This window comes from Amblyraja radiata, chromosome 4 (genome assembly GCF_010909765.2).
Source record: "Amblyraja radiata isolate CabotCenter1 chromosome 4, sAmbRad1.1.pri, whole genome shotgun sequence".
Classification (NCBI taxonomy): domain Eukaryota; kingdom Metazoa; phylum Chordata; class Chondrichthyes; order Rajiformes; family Rajidae; genus Amblyraja; species Amblyraja radiata.
In genome coordinates this window covers 54712953-54727993 of record NC_045959.1, presented here as the reverse complement: position 1 = coordinate 54727993, position 15041 = coordinate 54712953, and the positions used below count along the sequence as shown (strand labels likewise).

At 43.7% G+C, this 15041-nt stretch overlaps 1 protein-coding gene across 6 annotated transcripts in view; it reads left to right on the top strand.

Moving 5' to 3' along the window:
- The window catches only part of vps13b (vacuolar protein sorting 13 homolog B), an 806769-nt gene that overhangs the window by 42193 nt on the left and 749535 nt on the right, over positions 1 to 15041 (top strand). For all 6 annotated transcript variants that reach the window (XM_033019455.1, XM_033019454.1, XM_033019453.1 and 3 more), the window contains exon 4: positions 3759 to 3879. In XM_033019455.1, the coding sequence (XP_032875346.1) occupies positions 3759 to 3879 (121 nt within the window). The remainder of the gene's footprint in view (positions 1 to 3758; positions 3880 to 15041) is intronic.

Here is a 15041-nt window from a genome sequence, read left to right as displayed (position 1 = left end):
ACACATCTGTGGCAGGTCTTATTACCAATAACATCGAAACCGTTTACCGTAGTGAAGTAGAGGAGCTAGTAAGGTGGTGTGAGAACAACAAACTAATACTTAACATCTCAAAAACTAAGGAGCTGGTTGTTGATTTCAGAAAGAAGGCCACCCCCCTCCCTCCCTCCCTCTAATCAATGGAGAGGTGGTTGAGAGGGTCACCTCCTTTAAGTTCCTCGGGACCACCATACATCAATCCCTATCATGGGAGCTCAACACCAGTCTCATAATCAGTAAGTGCCACCAGCGACTCTACTTCCTGCGGCAGCTCAAAAAATTCAGGGTCAGTCGACCAGCCATGACCCACTTCTATAGGTCTACCATAGAAAGCATACTCACATTCTTCATACTTGTCTGGTATGGTCACACAACCTCGCAGGATAAGATTCGGCTGGAGAGAATAGTGCGCCGAGCTTCTAAGATCATCGGTTGCAGCAGACTTCCCTCAGTGACATCACTTTACTCAACAAGACTCACCAGAAAGGCCAAAAAAATCATAGCAGACCACTTTCACCCGGCACATTACCTCTTTAATCTCCTCCCATCAGGAAGGAGATATAGAAGCATTAAAAGTAAAACATCTCACTTCAGAGACAGCACCTACCTCCAAGCCATCAGATATTTGAATTTGCACTAATCACTTTGCACTTTCTTTTGCACTTGCACTTACGCTTAACATGACGCTGCTGGGTACTGTCCTTCCTGTATATATTGTCCTTCGTATGGTATTGTCTGTATTATTTATTGTGGTGTATGTGGTGGTTGTATTGTACTGTATTGTATCTGTCTGAGAGCGAACCAAGACACATTCCTATCAACTTGTTGACATGGCAATAAATATCTTGAATCTTGAATCTTATTGTCGCGTATCGAGGTACAGAGAAAGGTTTGGTTTTGTGTGCTATCCAAACAGATCAGATATGCCGTAATAATACAATCAAGACAAGCTCAAGTACAAGAGATAGACCAAAGGCGATGATACAAAGTGCAGAATATATTTCTCAGCATTGTACCAGATCAGTTCTATAGACCAAATAAGCCCAAGTGGAGGATAGAGTTGAATCAGACAGTATACTAGCTTGTGGAAGGACTGTTTTGAAGCCTGATAACAGAGGGGAAGAGGCTGTCCCTGAGTCGGGTGGTGCGCGTTTTCTAGTTTCTGTACTTACTGCTGTATGAGAGCAGGGAGAAGAAGGAACGACTGGGGTGGGACGACTTTGTTGGCGGCTTTACTGAGGAAGTATGAAGTGTAGGTGGGGTCTGGTCTGAGTGATGGAATGGGCTACATCTACAACTCACAGCAATTTCTTACTGTCTTGGGCAGAGTGGTTTCCAAACCAAGTTGTGATGCAGCCTGACAGGATGCTTTCTATGGTGCATATGTGGAAGTTTATCAGTCATTGGAGACATACCAAATTTCCTCAGTCTCCTCGAGATGTAGAGGTGTTGGTGTGCCTTCTTGGCTATCGCATCAATGTGGCTGCTCTGTGGTTGGTAATATTAAGACCAAGGATTTGAAGCTCTCAACCATGTCTATTTCCAGAGCATTGATGCTGATTGTGCCATGTACTCCACCATGCTTCCTTAAGTAGATGATAAGCTCCTTTGCCTGGCGGAGATTGAGGGAGAGGTTGTGCGTGTGTGCGTGTGTGCGTGTGTGTGGTGCGTGTGTGTGTGTGTGTGTGTGCGCCTGCCTCCCCTCCTCCTCTTCCCCCCTCCTTTCACCCCCACCTCCTCTCACCCCACTCGTCTCTCCCCCCACATCCTCTCTCCCCACACCCTCTCCCCCCCCACATCCTCACCCCCCCTCCTCTCTCTCCTCCCTCCTCTCTCTCCTCCCTCCTCTCTCTCCTCCCTCCTCTCTCCCCTCCCTCCTCTCTCTCCTCCCTCCTCTCTCCCCTCCCTCCTCTCTCTCCTCCCTCCTCTCTCTCCTCCTCTCTCTCCTCCCTCCTCTCTCTCCTCCCTCCTCTCTCTCCTCCCTCCTCTCTCTCCTCCCTCCTCTCCCTCCTCTCTCTCTCCCCTTCTCCTCTCTGCCCCCACCCCCACCACCGTGTTTCACAGACGAGGTGGTATGTTTTGGATCTTGGGCAGTTCTTTCTCTCCTCCATATTTTGCTCTTGCCATCACTCTGATATAAGTTAAACTTCGTCACATCTGTCCACGACCTTTTTTCCAGAACTGTGGTTGCTCTTTTAAGTACTTCTTGTCAAACAGACATGGCCATCCTATTTTTGCGGCTAACCAGTGGTTTGCATCTTGCAGTGTAGCCTCTGTATTTCTGTTCATGGAGTCTTCTGCGGACAGTGGTCATTGCCAAATTGATACCTGACTCCTAAAGAGTATTTCTGATCTGTCGGACAGGTTTTTGAGTATTTTTCTTTATAATAGAGAGAATTCTTTTGCCATCAGGTGTCGAGGTCTTCCTTGGCCTGCCAGTCCCTTTGTGATTAGTAAGCTCACCAGTGCTCTCTTTCTTTTTAATGATGTTCCAAACAGTTGATTTTGATAAGACTTAGTTTTGGCTGATATCTCTAACAGTTTTATTCTTGTTTCTCAGTCTCATAATGACTTCTTTGACTTTCATTGGTACAACTTTGGTCTAAAGTTTCCAAAGGTGAATGGAAAGAATGGAGGAAAGACAAGGTGCTGAGCGGTCTTATATCTGCATTAAGGAGGCAATTATTATACACCAGAGCAATTACAAACACCTGAGAAGCCCTGTGTCCCAAACATTATGGTGCTCTGAAATGGGGGGACTATGTATAAACACAGCTGTAATTTCTACATGGTGAAACCAAAATGTATAAAAATGGCCTTTAATAAAATCTGACAATGTGCACGTTAACCACAAGTGATATTTTATATTGCAAATCTCAAATAGTGGAGTACAGAGGCAAATAAATAAATGACGGGTCTTTGTCCCAAACATTATGGAGGGCACTGCATGCTACATCTGACATTGTGAGAATCATTTTGTAATGCGACAATATGGGATTACATACCATGAAAGTGTCAGCTAATAACTTGTTTAACTATATGAATAAAATGGTTCAGATCTGGATGATTAGCTACTGCATAATCATGATCTTTCATTTGATTGTGGGCATGCCAGAATGGATCTTAACACCTCTGATGTTGAACATGTAGTTATTATTTTACTCTCTTTTGGATAATCTGGAGGACAATTTGGACAAACATTAGGAGGGGAGTTATCTCTGGAGTCCTGGCTGGTATGAATCCCTCAAGCAGCATCCCACAGATGATAATATAGGCCTTCATACATATATGATGTGCATAAATTGGATGCGATGGTTACTTCATTACAGTAATACCTAGCTTGACTTCAATGCTGTAAAGATAAGTTTTTATCCTTTTCTTGCATTTTCTGACGGGCATATGAAAGGTGCAGTATAAATGTCAGTCATTATTACTTACCCGTTCTTTCCTTTTTTAAGCCATCTATGTGCTTAATTTGAGTCATTTAACTTTATTGAGGTGGTACATAATCTCTGAAAAAGATTGGATCTTAATAAAAATGTATTTGATAGATGCATTCATGTGCTGAACAGATCTTTGCTTCATTATGGGTGTGTGTATGCAGTGGAAACAACCGTTTTGTCATAAAGAGAGAAAAAACAAATCCAGTTTAATTTGAAGGTTTTGGATGTCTATATAAACGCATCCAGATGTCTTAACCCAGATTTGTTGCTGTTTTGTAGAATGATCATGAGAGCTGTGGCTCCAGTTCAACAAACCGTAGCACGACAGAGAGCGTAAAATCGTCAGCTAAAACTCGTCGCATCCATCAAGTAGCCTCTATTGACCCTGACTTACCTCCAGGTGAGTGATATATGAAGGGAGATGGGGAACATAAGAGTTAAGCAACATGGGTAAGACTCCTTATAATGAAGAAAATATTAGTATAAGAAGCTGCAAATGTTAATGTTATGGTGATCAGCGCTAACTACTGGGCTTACTGAAGACATTTTATAGTCACATTGACCTGCCGCCTAAACCTTCCTTAGTGATATTCCTTTTTCCTTAACTGTGGCTTCCCCGCTAACGCAATGGATAAACTACCAATTATGTCTCCACACTTTCCTGCACTTCTGCTCTCACCCTCTCCTATCCTATCTGAAGCGAGGATAGTGTACTCCTTGTTCTCACCTTTTACTCCACCTGCAACATATTTTCCACTATCATTTCAGCCACCTTCAAGAAGATTCTACTACCAAACATGTCTTAATGGCCTGTCCCACGAGCATGCGACCTGCATGCAGCAAGCGCGACCAAACGGAGGTCGAGTGAGTGACGTGAGGTTCGAGCGAAGTCCGCGGGAAGTTCGCGCGTGCTGTGCGGCGTCAAAACGCTGCGTACTGCATTGAGACGCTGCGTATGCCCAGCGAGGCGGTGCGTACGGCGTCGAGGCGGCTGCAGGCCGGCAGGCCGTTGCCGCGTGGAATTTTTGAACATGGTCAGTTTTTCGGAGCCCCGCGTGATGTCGGGACCATCTCCGCACAACTTCATACAGCTCCGGCGATCGAAGTGGGACCGGCCCCCGAGGCCGTACGGCTCAAGTGACCATGTTAGGTCGCGCTTGCCACATGTAGTCGCATGCTCGTGGGACAGGCCCTTTATGCTCCTCACATTCCAAAGGAACCATTTATTTTGTGATTGTCTGCTTTGCTCTTTGCTCCTCTACCTTCACCAACTCTACCCTTGTGATGCCACTTTTCAGTGCAATTACAGGAAATGTATCGCCTGCCCTTTCACATTTTCCTTTACTATCATCCTGGGACCTAAGCAATCTTTTCCATTTGAAGAAGCGATTCACTTGACCTTCGAATTCAATATATTGCATTTGGAACAAACCATCTAGTCTCCTCTACATTGGACACTAAATGCAGGTTGGATGACTGATTTTTCTGAGCACGTCTGTTGTGTCTACAAGAGTGACCCCAAGCTTCCGGTTCGCCTATTATTTTAATTTTTCACCCCACTTTTATATGATTGCTCATTCGTTGACCTATTACAATTTACAATCTAAGCTCAAGGAACAGGTATGTAGATAGGAAAGGTTTAGTAAGATACTAGACCAAGTGCAGACCCGTTAGGTCTGTTCCCCCAAAGTGTGGTTGCGGGGTAGTGGGGGGGGCATGCAGCGTCACACACACTAACTAACACCCCCCCCTCCCACCCCCCCGCACACACGCTAACTACCCCCCTTGATATTATATTAATATTATTAATTTGCTCCTTAACTGCCCTATCCGCTGACGCATAGCCCCCAACTAGCAGGCGCGTCTAGAGTGGGGGGGGGGGGGGGGGTCAGAGAGAGAATGGGGAGAGACAGAGAGAAAGGGGCAGAGACAGAAGGGCAAGAGGGAGAGGGGAGTGGAGGGGAGGAGGGAGGGTGGGTTTAGGGGGGGGGGATTGTAGGGGAGGGGGGTGAGAGAGATGGGAGGACAGAGAGGGGAGGAGAGAGGGGGAAGGGAAGGGGGGAGAGGGAGGGGTGGGGGAAGGGATGGTGGGGAGGGGATGGGGTGGAGGGTAGAGGAGGGGTGGGAAGGGGGTTTAGAGGAGGGAGGGTGGGGGAGGGCAGGGGGGTGGGGGAGGGCAGGGGGGTGGGGGAGAGGAAGGAGGGGTGGGAGAGAGAGAGAGGGGGGGGAGAGACAGAGAGAGTGAAATGCAACCGTGTGTCACGATTTCAGAATGTTCTGGAAATGAAGTGCGCGTCTCGTGCACGAAAGCTGTCGGCAGCTCTATGGAATTCAGGGGAGCAGCCTGCCGTGTCACACACACACTAACACTTAGCCTTCAACTAAGTTGAAGAATTTTGCTTTTTATTTCTTGCATAAACTGTAATTAATTCTGAAATTAGTAAACTGCATAAGAGTAATTTGCAGATGAGATAACATGTTTCAGTGTTATAAATCCTGTCTAATTCTACGTAGAAAGCTACCTCTCAGGGTCTAAATAAACATAGGCAAAAAATGAACTCATGTAATCCATCTTCTCGTTATACACATTGAAAACAATTTTGGAGGACCTATTGCCAGGAAAGAGCAGTAAGCATTGACAGAATTTTTAAGCACTTCAATTCCTGGCATCAATTAATCAATTGTTTATGCATTGTTAGCTTTTGCAGAAGAGGTGCAGGACAAGGTTTTTGTTAAAACTTTTGTTTAGTACCTGGCACTATTAACAGTCTTGATCTTCAGGTGTATCATTCAAATTATTGCAATTTAAGTTGTCCAAAGGCACTATTTTGGTCGAGGTTAGTATGTAAAATAGATTATAGTGCACTTGCTATCCACCACTACTAATATGGCAAATAGACTAATAAGCACAATGTACATTTTATTAAAGGTTGACACAAAAAGCTGGAGTAGCTCAGTGGGACAGGCAGCATCTCTGGAGAAAAGGGATTGGTGATGTTTCAGGCCGAGACCCTTCTTCTCGACCCGAACATCACCCATTCCTTCTCACCAGAGATGCTGCCTGTCCCGCTGAGTTACTCCATTTTTTGTGACAATCTTTTCTTTAAACCAGCATCAGCAGTTCCTCCCTGTACATTTTATTAACCTCTGTTGTCAGACTCAGCATTTTGTTGTTTTGATCTTAATCTGTATTTACATATTTCTACCTTGATATAGAGACAGCATAGATTGGTATTTGGGAGATTTCATATTTTTAAGATTTAGCCTTTTTTGGAATAAACGTGCATTTAAATCTTTCTTCTCCAGGAAATTGGTAATATTGGTTAAACTGGCTTATTATTGTCATGTGTACTGAGATTATAAAACACTTTGATTTGCTTGCTATTTGGACAAATTAGACCATATGTCAGGAAGTGCAAAGGTAAAATAAACAGTGTTTTTTGGTCATATGTCCCAGATAGAACAATGAAATTCTTACTTGTAGAATATAATGTTCCAACTACAGAGAGAGTGTAGATCAAAATAAAAGTGTAAGGTCTGCAATTAAGTAGATTGGAAGGATGACAGTGGGGAACAAGTTCCAAAGGTACCATGAAGATTCGATGAAGTTAATGGTGGTGTTGTTGGTGGGGGGGTGGTGGTGGTGGTGGTAGAGGAGGCTGGTATGTGTGATGGTTTGTGTTGCATTCACAACTCTGTGCAATGTCTTGCTTGGCCAGAGTAGTAATGATATGAGCTGTGGTGCTTCTGGATAGGATGCTTGTTATGGTGCAGCCGTGGAAATTGTTAAAACTCTTTGAAGATCTCTGAATTTCCTAAGTCTTCTGAGAAAGTCGAGATGTAGGTGTGACTCTTGGCTGCAGCATCAATGTGGTTGGACTAGGACACATTGCTGGTGATATTTGCAGCTAGAAAGTTGAAGCGATCTTGATCACCTCCACTTCAGCACCATTGATGCACACTGAGGCATACCCCTCACCCCACTTTCTGAAATCGCCGACCAGCTCCTATGTTTTGCTGACATTTGAGGAAAAGGTTGCTGCCTTGTCACCTTGCTACTGAGCATTTATCTACTTCCTGTATTCTATCTCGTCATTGTTTGTGATTCAGCCCACGACAATGGTGTCTTCTGCAAACCTTTAAATGGTAGAATGTGGCTACACAATCATCTGTGTATAGGGAGCAGAGTAAGGAGCTGAGAACACAGCCTTGCTGGGTGTTGAGAATTATCATGGTGGATGTTCTGTTGCCTATCCTTACTGATTGCCATCTATGGGTCAGGAAGTTAAGGATCCAGTTGCAGAGTAGAGTGGTGAGATCTAGGTCCAGGAGTTTGGAGATGGGTTCAGTTGGAATTATGACATTGAAGGCAGATTTATAGTCAAATATGTGTGGTTATCCAGATGTTCTAGGGATCAATATCAATATCAATCAATCAATCAATCAATCAAAAATCAATCAATATCAGTTTTATTCGTCACTTGCACAAAAAGTGCAAGTGAAATGAATTTGCCAGCAGCGGTACAATGAAAAAAGAACACACAAAAACACAATAAAAATTTAACACAAACATCCACCACAGCATTCATCGCTGTGGTGGAAGGCACTACATTTGGCCAGTCCACCCCCATTTTCCCCCGTGGTCGGTACCTCAACCCTCCGCAGCCGTCGCTGCGGGCGTCCAGATGTTCAGACAAGGTAAAGTCCAGGTAAGTCCAGAATCGGTGCTTCCCCACCAGGGACCGCGGCTTCAGGTTGGTGTTGGCCGCATGCCGGCGGTCGAAGATCTAAAGACCCCGCCACGCTGAAGCCGGAAGCACCGCAGACCGCAGGGCCGGCAGTCGGGGCTGTTCTCCAGGGGTCCCCGCTCCTGATGGTAAGTCCCCGCCGCGCCCTCGGTAGAAGTAGGCCGCGGGCCAGCGGTCGGAGCTCTTCTCCTCCCTGGTCCCCAACGAGGGATCCCATGCTGTGGACATTGCGCCAGCTGGAGCCCTGCAGACCCCGACTTCAGGCTGCCGCGGGCCAGCGAACGGAGCGCTCCCCTCCGGCGAGCCCCGGCGAGGGCACGCCCGCTCTGCGACGAAAGAGTCCGCGCTGCGCCTGCCGCTGAAGCCCTGGTCACGACTCCGGGAAAGGCCGCACCGATCCTCGATGTTAGGCCACGGGGGAGGCGACATGGAAAAAGTCGCCTCTCCGTGGAGGAGGCAACCAAAACGGTTTCCCCCTTACCCCCCCCTTTACCTTGTCTGAACATCTGGACGCCCGCATCATGACCAGCCTCTCAATGCACTTCATGATGAAGGGTTTCAGAGCCATTGGACAGTAGTAATTGAGGCACGCTACCTTGTTTTTCTTTGGTACTGGATGATAAAAAAATCCTACCTATTGGCTTTTAAAAAATTCATCTTGCAATCTAGATATTGCTGGCAATGCTGGCATTTATGGTTCATCGTTAATTGCCTCTGAACAAGACAATTGGTGGATTTGAATTACACCCAAAAAAGGAGTATAAAACATAAGGATGGCAAATGTTTGTCCCTGATGGGCATTAGTTAATCGGATGGTTTTTGTAGCAACTTGGTAGTTTCATGGTTACTGTTATTTAGACTAACTTTCTTAAAGTTCCAGATTTATTTAATTACATATGTTTAATTTCCCAAGTTACCCAGGTGGGATTCAAACTCTCGTCCTTGGGTGAATGGTTCAGAGCTCTGGCTCATAGCTCAGTAGCTTCACCACTATGCTGCCGTTTACAATGGGGTTTGCCTAGCTTTTTCACTGACTTCAATTTCCACTTCAATCTGTCTTAGTCTATTTCCTGTCCTTCTTCTCTTTCTCCAGATCTCCCCAGATCTCTGCCAATCCCACGCTACCCAAACCAAGCTCATCACACGCTCTTTTGCAATCTGTAATTTGTTTCATAATGCTTTCTGTCACTTGTTGGTAGATATTCTCCCTTCGCTATTCCTCTCATTCTCATATTTTGCACATGCGGTAATTTCTTCCAGTTTTGACAAAATACATTTCCAACACATTAACTCATCTGTTTTCACCTATCGAGTATTTTTAGTTTTTGTTTTAATTCCCTTTGATATGGTTACAGTTCAGAAATGGAAACTATATTGAAAGCTCCCAAGATTAGCCTTCTGCGCCAGTTGTCAGCCTTGGAGTCTTCATCCATTTCAAAGTGGAAAAAATTAGGTCAAGTATTAGAACATGTACATTGGGCCACACAGTCTGCCAACAGATGGCCAAAGTTTTGAGGCACCAATAGATCATTGGCTTGGCATACCAATGTGGAACCAAAAACACATGTTGCAATTTATATTTGATGGCGGAGAGGATTGGATACCTTGGTACATGGTTTTATTATCTTTCAAACTGAGACCTATTCCTGCATACTTTGAATAAATTACAATTGGAATGATTTCTGACATTGAAACCACCATATTAGTAAGAGAACTCCTATTAAAATGATTGCTTGTCCCAATCAGCGCGCATTTCAGGAATTGGGCAATGTTTTTTTGGCCCTTCAGATAGGTTTGCTGAATCTGGGTGGCCTTTCTGAAACGGGTACTTGAGATGCATCTGCGGGTATTTATGTCTCTTGATGGTATGCCTGTTGCAACAGATAGCTCCAACTGCTGTGGTGTCAGCTTTGAGTAATCTGGAAGAAGTGAATGGAGCTTAGAAGTGAAACTTGTTCCTCACACTTTGTGCAGATGAATATTTTGAGCATTTAATTTGATTGTGTTCTTGATTGTTCCAGATGTTGGGGAAGTCCAGAACAAGGGATCACAGTTTAAGGATAAGGGACCGAGATGAGAAAAACATTTTTCACACGGAGAGTGGTGAATCTCTGGAATTCTCTGCCACAGTAGGTAGTTGAGGCCAGTTCATTGGCTATATTCAAGAGGGAGTTAGATGTGGCCCTTGTGGCTAAGGAGATCAGGGGGTATGGAGAGAGGGCAGGTATGGGATACTGAGTTGGATGATCAGCCATGATCATATTGAATGGCAGTGCAGGCTCGAAGGGCCGAATGGCCTACTCCTGCACCTATTTTCTATGTTTCTATGTTTCTATGTAACCCACGACAGCCGAGAAACAGTTATTTCCAATCCATATGTCTCAAAAAGATAAAAAAGATAAAAAAGACAGGGTCTGAAGAAGCGTCCTGACCCAAAATGTCATCTATCTATTTTATCCCAAGATGCTGCCTGACCTTATGAGTTACTCCAGCACTTTGTGTCTTTTTTGGTCAACCAGCATCTGCAGTTCCTTGTTTACTCGAAAAGATCTTAGTTGCTATTGAAATCAGAAAAATAATATAATGGATTTGAACTGAAATGCTACTGTAATATGCAATGCCAATTTTGTGACATATTTTGTTCGTATTGAAAGAGAACAGTATAGCCAAAATATGTGATGCATTGACAACCTCACTGCAAAGATTTAAGTTTCCAAATGTTTGGGTATTTGACTTATTAACTGTTATTCAATGTTGCATTGAAATGGTAGAGATATTCTAATATTGTTGGAAGGATAATTGTGACAAAAATGCCCTTACGCTTTCAGCTCCAACATCACAATATAAATCTGTTTTTTTCCCCATAATGAATGGGAAGACTGAAGCATGAAATACATTAAATTGGAAGAGTGGGTGGAAACAATTTCAAGAATAATATTCTCAAGGGGCTTTTCTTGATGTGTCAAACCACAGAAGAAGCATTTTAGTTTTCGAATAGAAAAGTAAAAAAAATAACTTCCTATTTTTGTAGTTACAAGGAACTGCAGATGCTGGTTTAGCAAAGAAAGACATAGAATGCTGGGGTAACTTGGTGGGTCAGGCAGCATCTCTGGGAACATGGAAAGGTCATGTTTCAGGTCGCGACCCTTTTTCAGACAGATTACACAGACAGATTCAGATGAAATGTCACCAATCCATGTTCTCCAGAGATGCTGCCTGACCCACTGATTTACTCCAGCATTTTGTTTCTTTCTATTTTTCTAACTGTTCTAACCACAAATTTTCTATTGGCTCAAGGTAAAGTGGAAGCAAATTATCAGAAATTTCAATTTTACATAGATAAATATTTGAAAGTGCTATCCATAGATTGTATACTTTAGCTGTTAGCTCTAACTTTATGTGCATTCTGAGCTGAGTCAGAAGGTCATGAGTTCAGGCCCCACTTAACCTTGGCTAGCAATGTAATGTAATATTCCAAGTGCCAGTTTTTGAATGAGCTGTTAAGCCAAGGTTCTGCCTTCCCTCTAAGATGGATGTAAAAGGTTGCATAGCACCGCATTCACAGCAACTGGTGAATTCTTCCAGCTGATGTATTCATCCCTTAACTAATATTATTAAAATAATGGAACTTAACTGCAGATGGCATTTAATTCAGATAAATGTTAGGTATTGCATTTTGGTAAGACAAGCCAGGGCAAGATGTCTGCAGTAAATGGTAGGCTCGGGGAGTGTTGTTGAACTGAGACTCCTTGGGCTTAGGTACATAGTTACTTGAAAGTGGCAACTCTGGTGGACAGTGATGAAGAAATCGCTTGGCATAATTGTCAATTTCATTCAAGGCGATTGTACAAGAATTGGAATGTCCTGTTTCAACTGTACAAGACATTGGAAAGGCCATATTTGGAATGCTATGTACAATTCTAGTTCTGATATAGGAAGGATATCATTACATTGGAAAGAGTGCAAAATAAGATTTACGAGCAAGTTACAAGGTCTGGAAGTTTGAATTATCAGGAGAGTCTGAATAGGTTTGGACTTTTTTCCTTGGTGTCGGAGACTGAAGGGTGACCCTACCGAGGTATATAAAGTCATAACGGGTATCGATAAGGTGAATCTCCACAGTTTTTCCCGGGTAGGGAAGTCTAAAAGTAGAGGGTTTGAGTTTAGTTTATTATCATGTGCATCGAGGTATAGTGAAAAGCTTATGATGTGTGCTAAACAGTCAGCGGAAGGACAATACAGGGCTCGAAATTAGCGGTTGCCCGGGTGCCACTGACCACCCAAAGTGCCGCCGGGCAACCTAAACGCATAGTCATTTTGCCCGGCTTGGCACTGCAGATACTGGTTTATACCGAAGATAGACACAAAGAACTGGAGTTACTCCGCGGGTCAGGCAGCATCTCTGGAGAAAAGGAACGTGACGTTTTGTGTCGGCGACGGCTGTAATGCGTGGGAAAGGTGTGGCGTGACGGAGGGTCAGAGCGAATGATGGGCCCCGCACAGCAGCAGCAGTGGCGGCAGCTCCATCTCCTCCTCCTTCCACACCCCGCCCGCCCTGATAACGGCTGCTGCCTGCCTCTCCACCAACTGCGCTTTCAAAACAAACCCTCTCACACGCCGAGGCCAGTAGGAGGGAGAGAGGGAGGAAGGCGGCGGCCTCCTTCCGCCGTCTGAAGCATCTGCACCGCTCGGCCCTGCACCTTCCTGTTGGTTGGCGGAGGAGGGGAGGCGGTATAATACAGTATAAACGATTATGGAAGGATGTAAACGCAATAGTGTTGCCTTAGGATGTGTGACTTTATCTTCCCCAATATTGAATGGGATTTCCTTCAGGAAAGAGGTTTCGATGGGGTAGAATTTGTTTGGTGCTTCTATGACAGTTATTTTAAACAGTACGTGGATAGTCAAACAAGAGGAAGGACCTTACTGGACCTTGTATTTGCAAATGATCCTGACTATGTGACTGGCATTTCAGTACGAAAGCATTTTGGAAACAGTCGTCAGAATTTCTCATATTTTAAGATAGTTACGAATAAGGATATGGGGGAAAGTACCAAATCTAGGGAGGGAAAATTACCACAGGAGCGAGGGAGGAGAGTAAATTGAGAGCACCCGTTATTGGCTAAGTCTATGACATGTGGGAGTCATTTAAAGACCAATTGATCAGAGTTCAGGAAAGCATGCTCCAGTAGAGCGGAGGGTAAGGCAAGTGAACCTTTGATGACAAGAGAGTGATTGTTCATTTAGTTAAAAATAATTAGGGAACATTATTTAAAGTTTAGGAAGATGAAATCAGACAGAGCATTTGAGGAACACAAAACAGGAAAGAACTTGAGCAGTAAAATAGGAGGAGTCTGAAGAAGGGTCTCGACCCGAAATCTCTCCAGAGATGCTGCCTGTCCTACTGAGTTACCCCAACATTTTGTGTCTATCTTCGGTGTAAACCAGTATCTGCAGTTCCTTCCTGCACATGAAATATCATTGTCAGATTAAACAGAATTCCAAGGAATTTATATACTCTATATATGTTATACCACACAGGGAGAAAGGAAGGAATTTAGCTCTCTCTAAACCTCTTGCATCTTCCATAAAGTATGCAACTGAGATCTGGTAACAGTCCTCAGTTGTGGAGGAACCAGTATTTTATGAAAAATTATCAAGACTTCCTTAATCTTGTACTTTGATTCTTCTTGGAAAGCCCGGATCCCATGTGCTGCATCACCCTGCCCTGCCATTTTCAATAAACCCCCAGATATCTCTCTTCTTGCTTCCATATTTAAATTTGTGCCCTCTAGCACCCACCAAAGAGCCATATTTACGTTTCCCTGCACATTGAGGTAAAGATAATCTATTTGCACATGTGTGGTTTTGGTTTTATTTCCTTTGAAATATCACGTTCTTTTTCTGGACAGGAATATTTCAGAACACAAGTGAATTGCGAATTTGTCATTGCTTACAAGTTTGAACCAACCTGAGAGAAATCATGCATTCCGCAAATGATTAATCAATTGTAATCCACTGTAATGAGAAGAAGTTCATTTGTTATTCTCGACTGTTTTCATTGATGTGTGAGCTACGGAGAACAGGAGTTTAGAGGGAATATGATGTGATAGAAATCCTCCACATATCACAGATACTGCCTTGTGTTTGTACAGATTGTAGAATGTTGTATCTCTGCACTGTTATGACATTACTTGAATATGTCCATCATATGGTCTCTGAAGAACCTCTCTGATGGTCTGTAGAAACTATTGACACTTAAACTAATGGCAAATTATTCTCTTAAGAATTAAACTAAAACAGCCAACGTCTTTCCAGTTAGATTTCCGCAAGTGGCAGTATAAAATAGGTGGTTGAAAATACATTTTTCTCGTGATATGAATGGGAAACAAAGCTGGTACTGCTTCTGCACTACTGTCAATGCTCACTTAAGCAGTCATTAAGTAGAACAATTTGCTCTGCATCCCTTGCAGAACACATTTCAGCATGTTGTCATCTACCAGCCGGGACTGCAATTAAAGAGATTCCTCATCTTGGTTCCAAATTAAACCAATCACTCAATTCTGATGCTTGACAAACTCATATGTTCATCATTAAAGTCTACAGCCACATATGTGCTGCAGTTCTCTTGGAGGATGGCCCGTCTCATCTTTATTACCTTATAAAGGGAATCAGTCAACTGTTAACTCTTAGTTACAGATTCTTCTTGCGGAAAGCATCCAATGATAGAGTTACCATAAGTTCAGTTCCTAAGGTCTTTCCACTGGGAATTTCAGATTTCCTTGTTAGTGCAAAGGGTAAAAATTATTCTTGC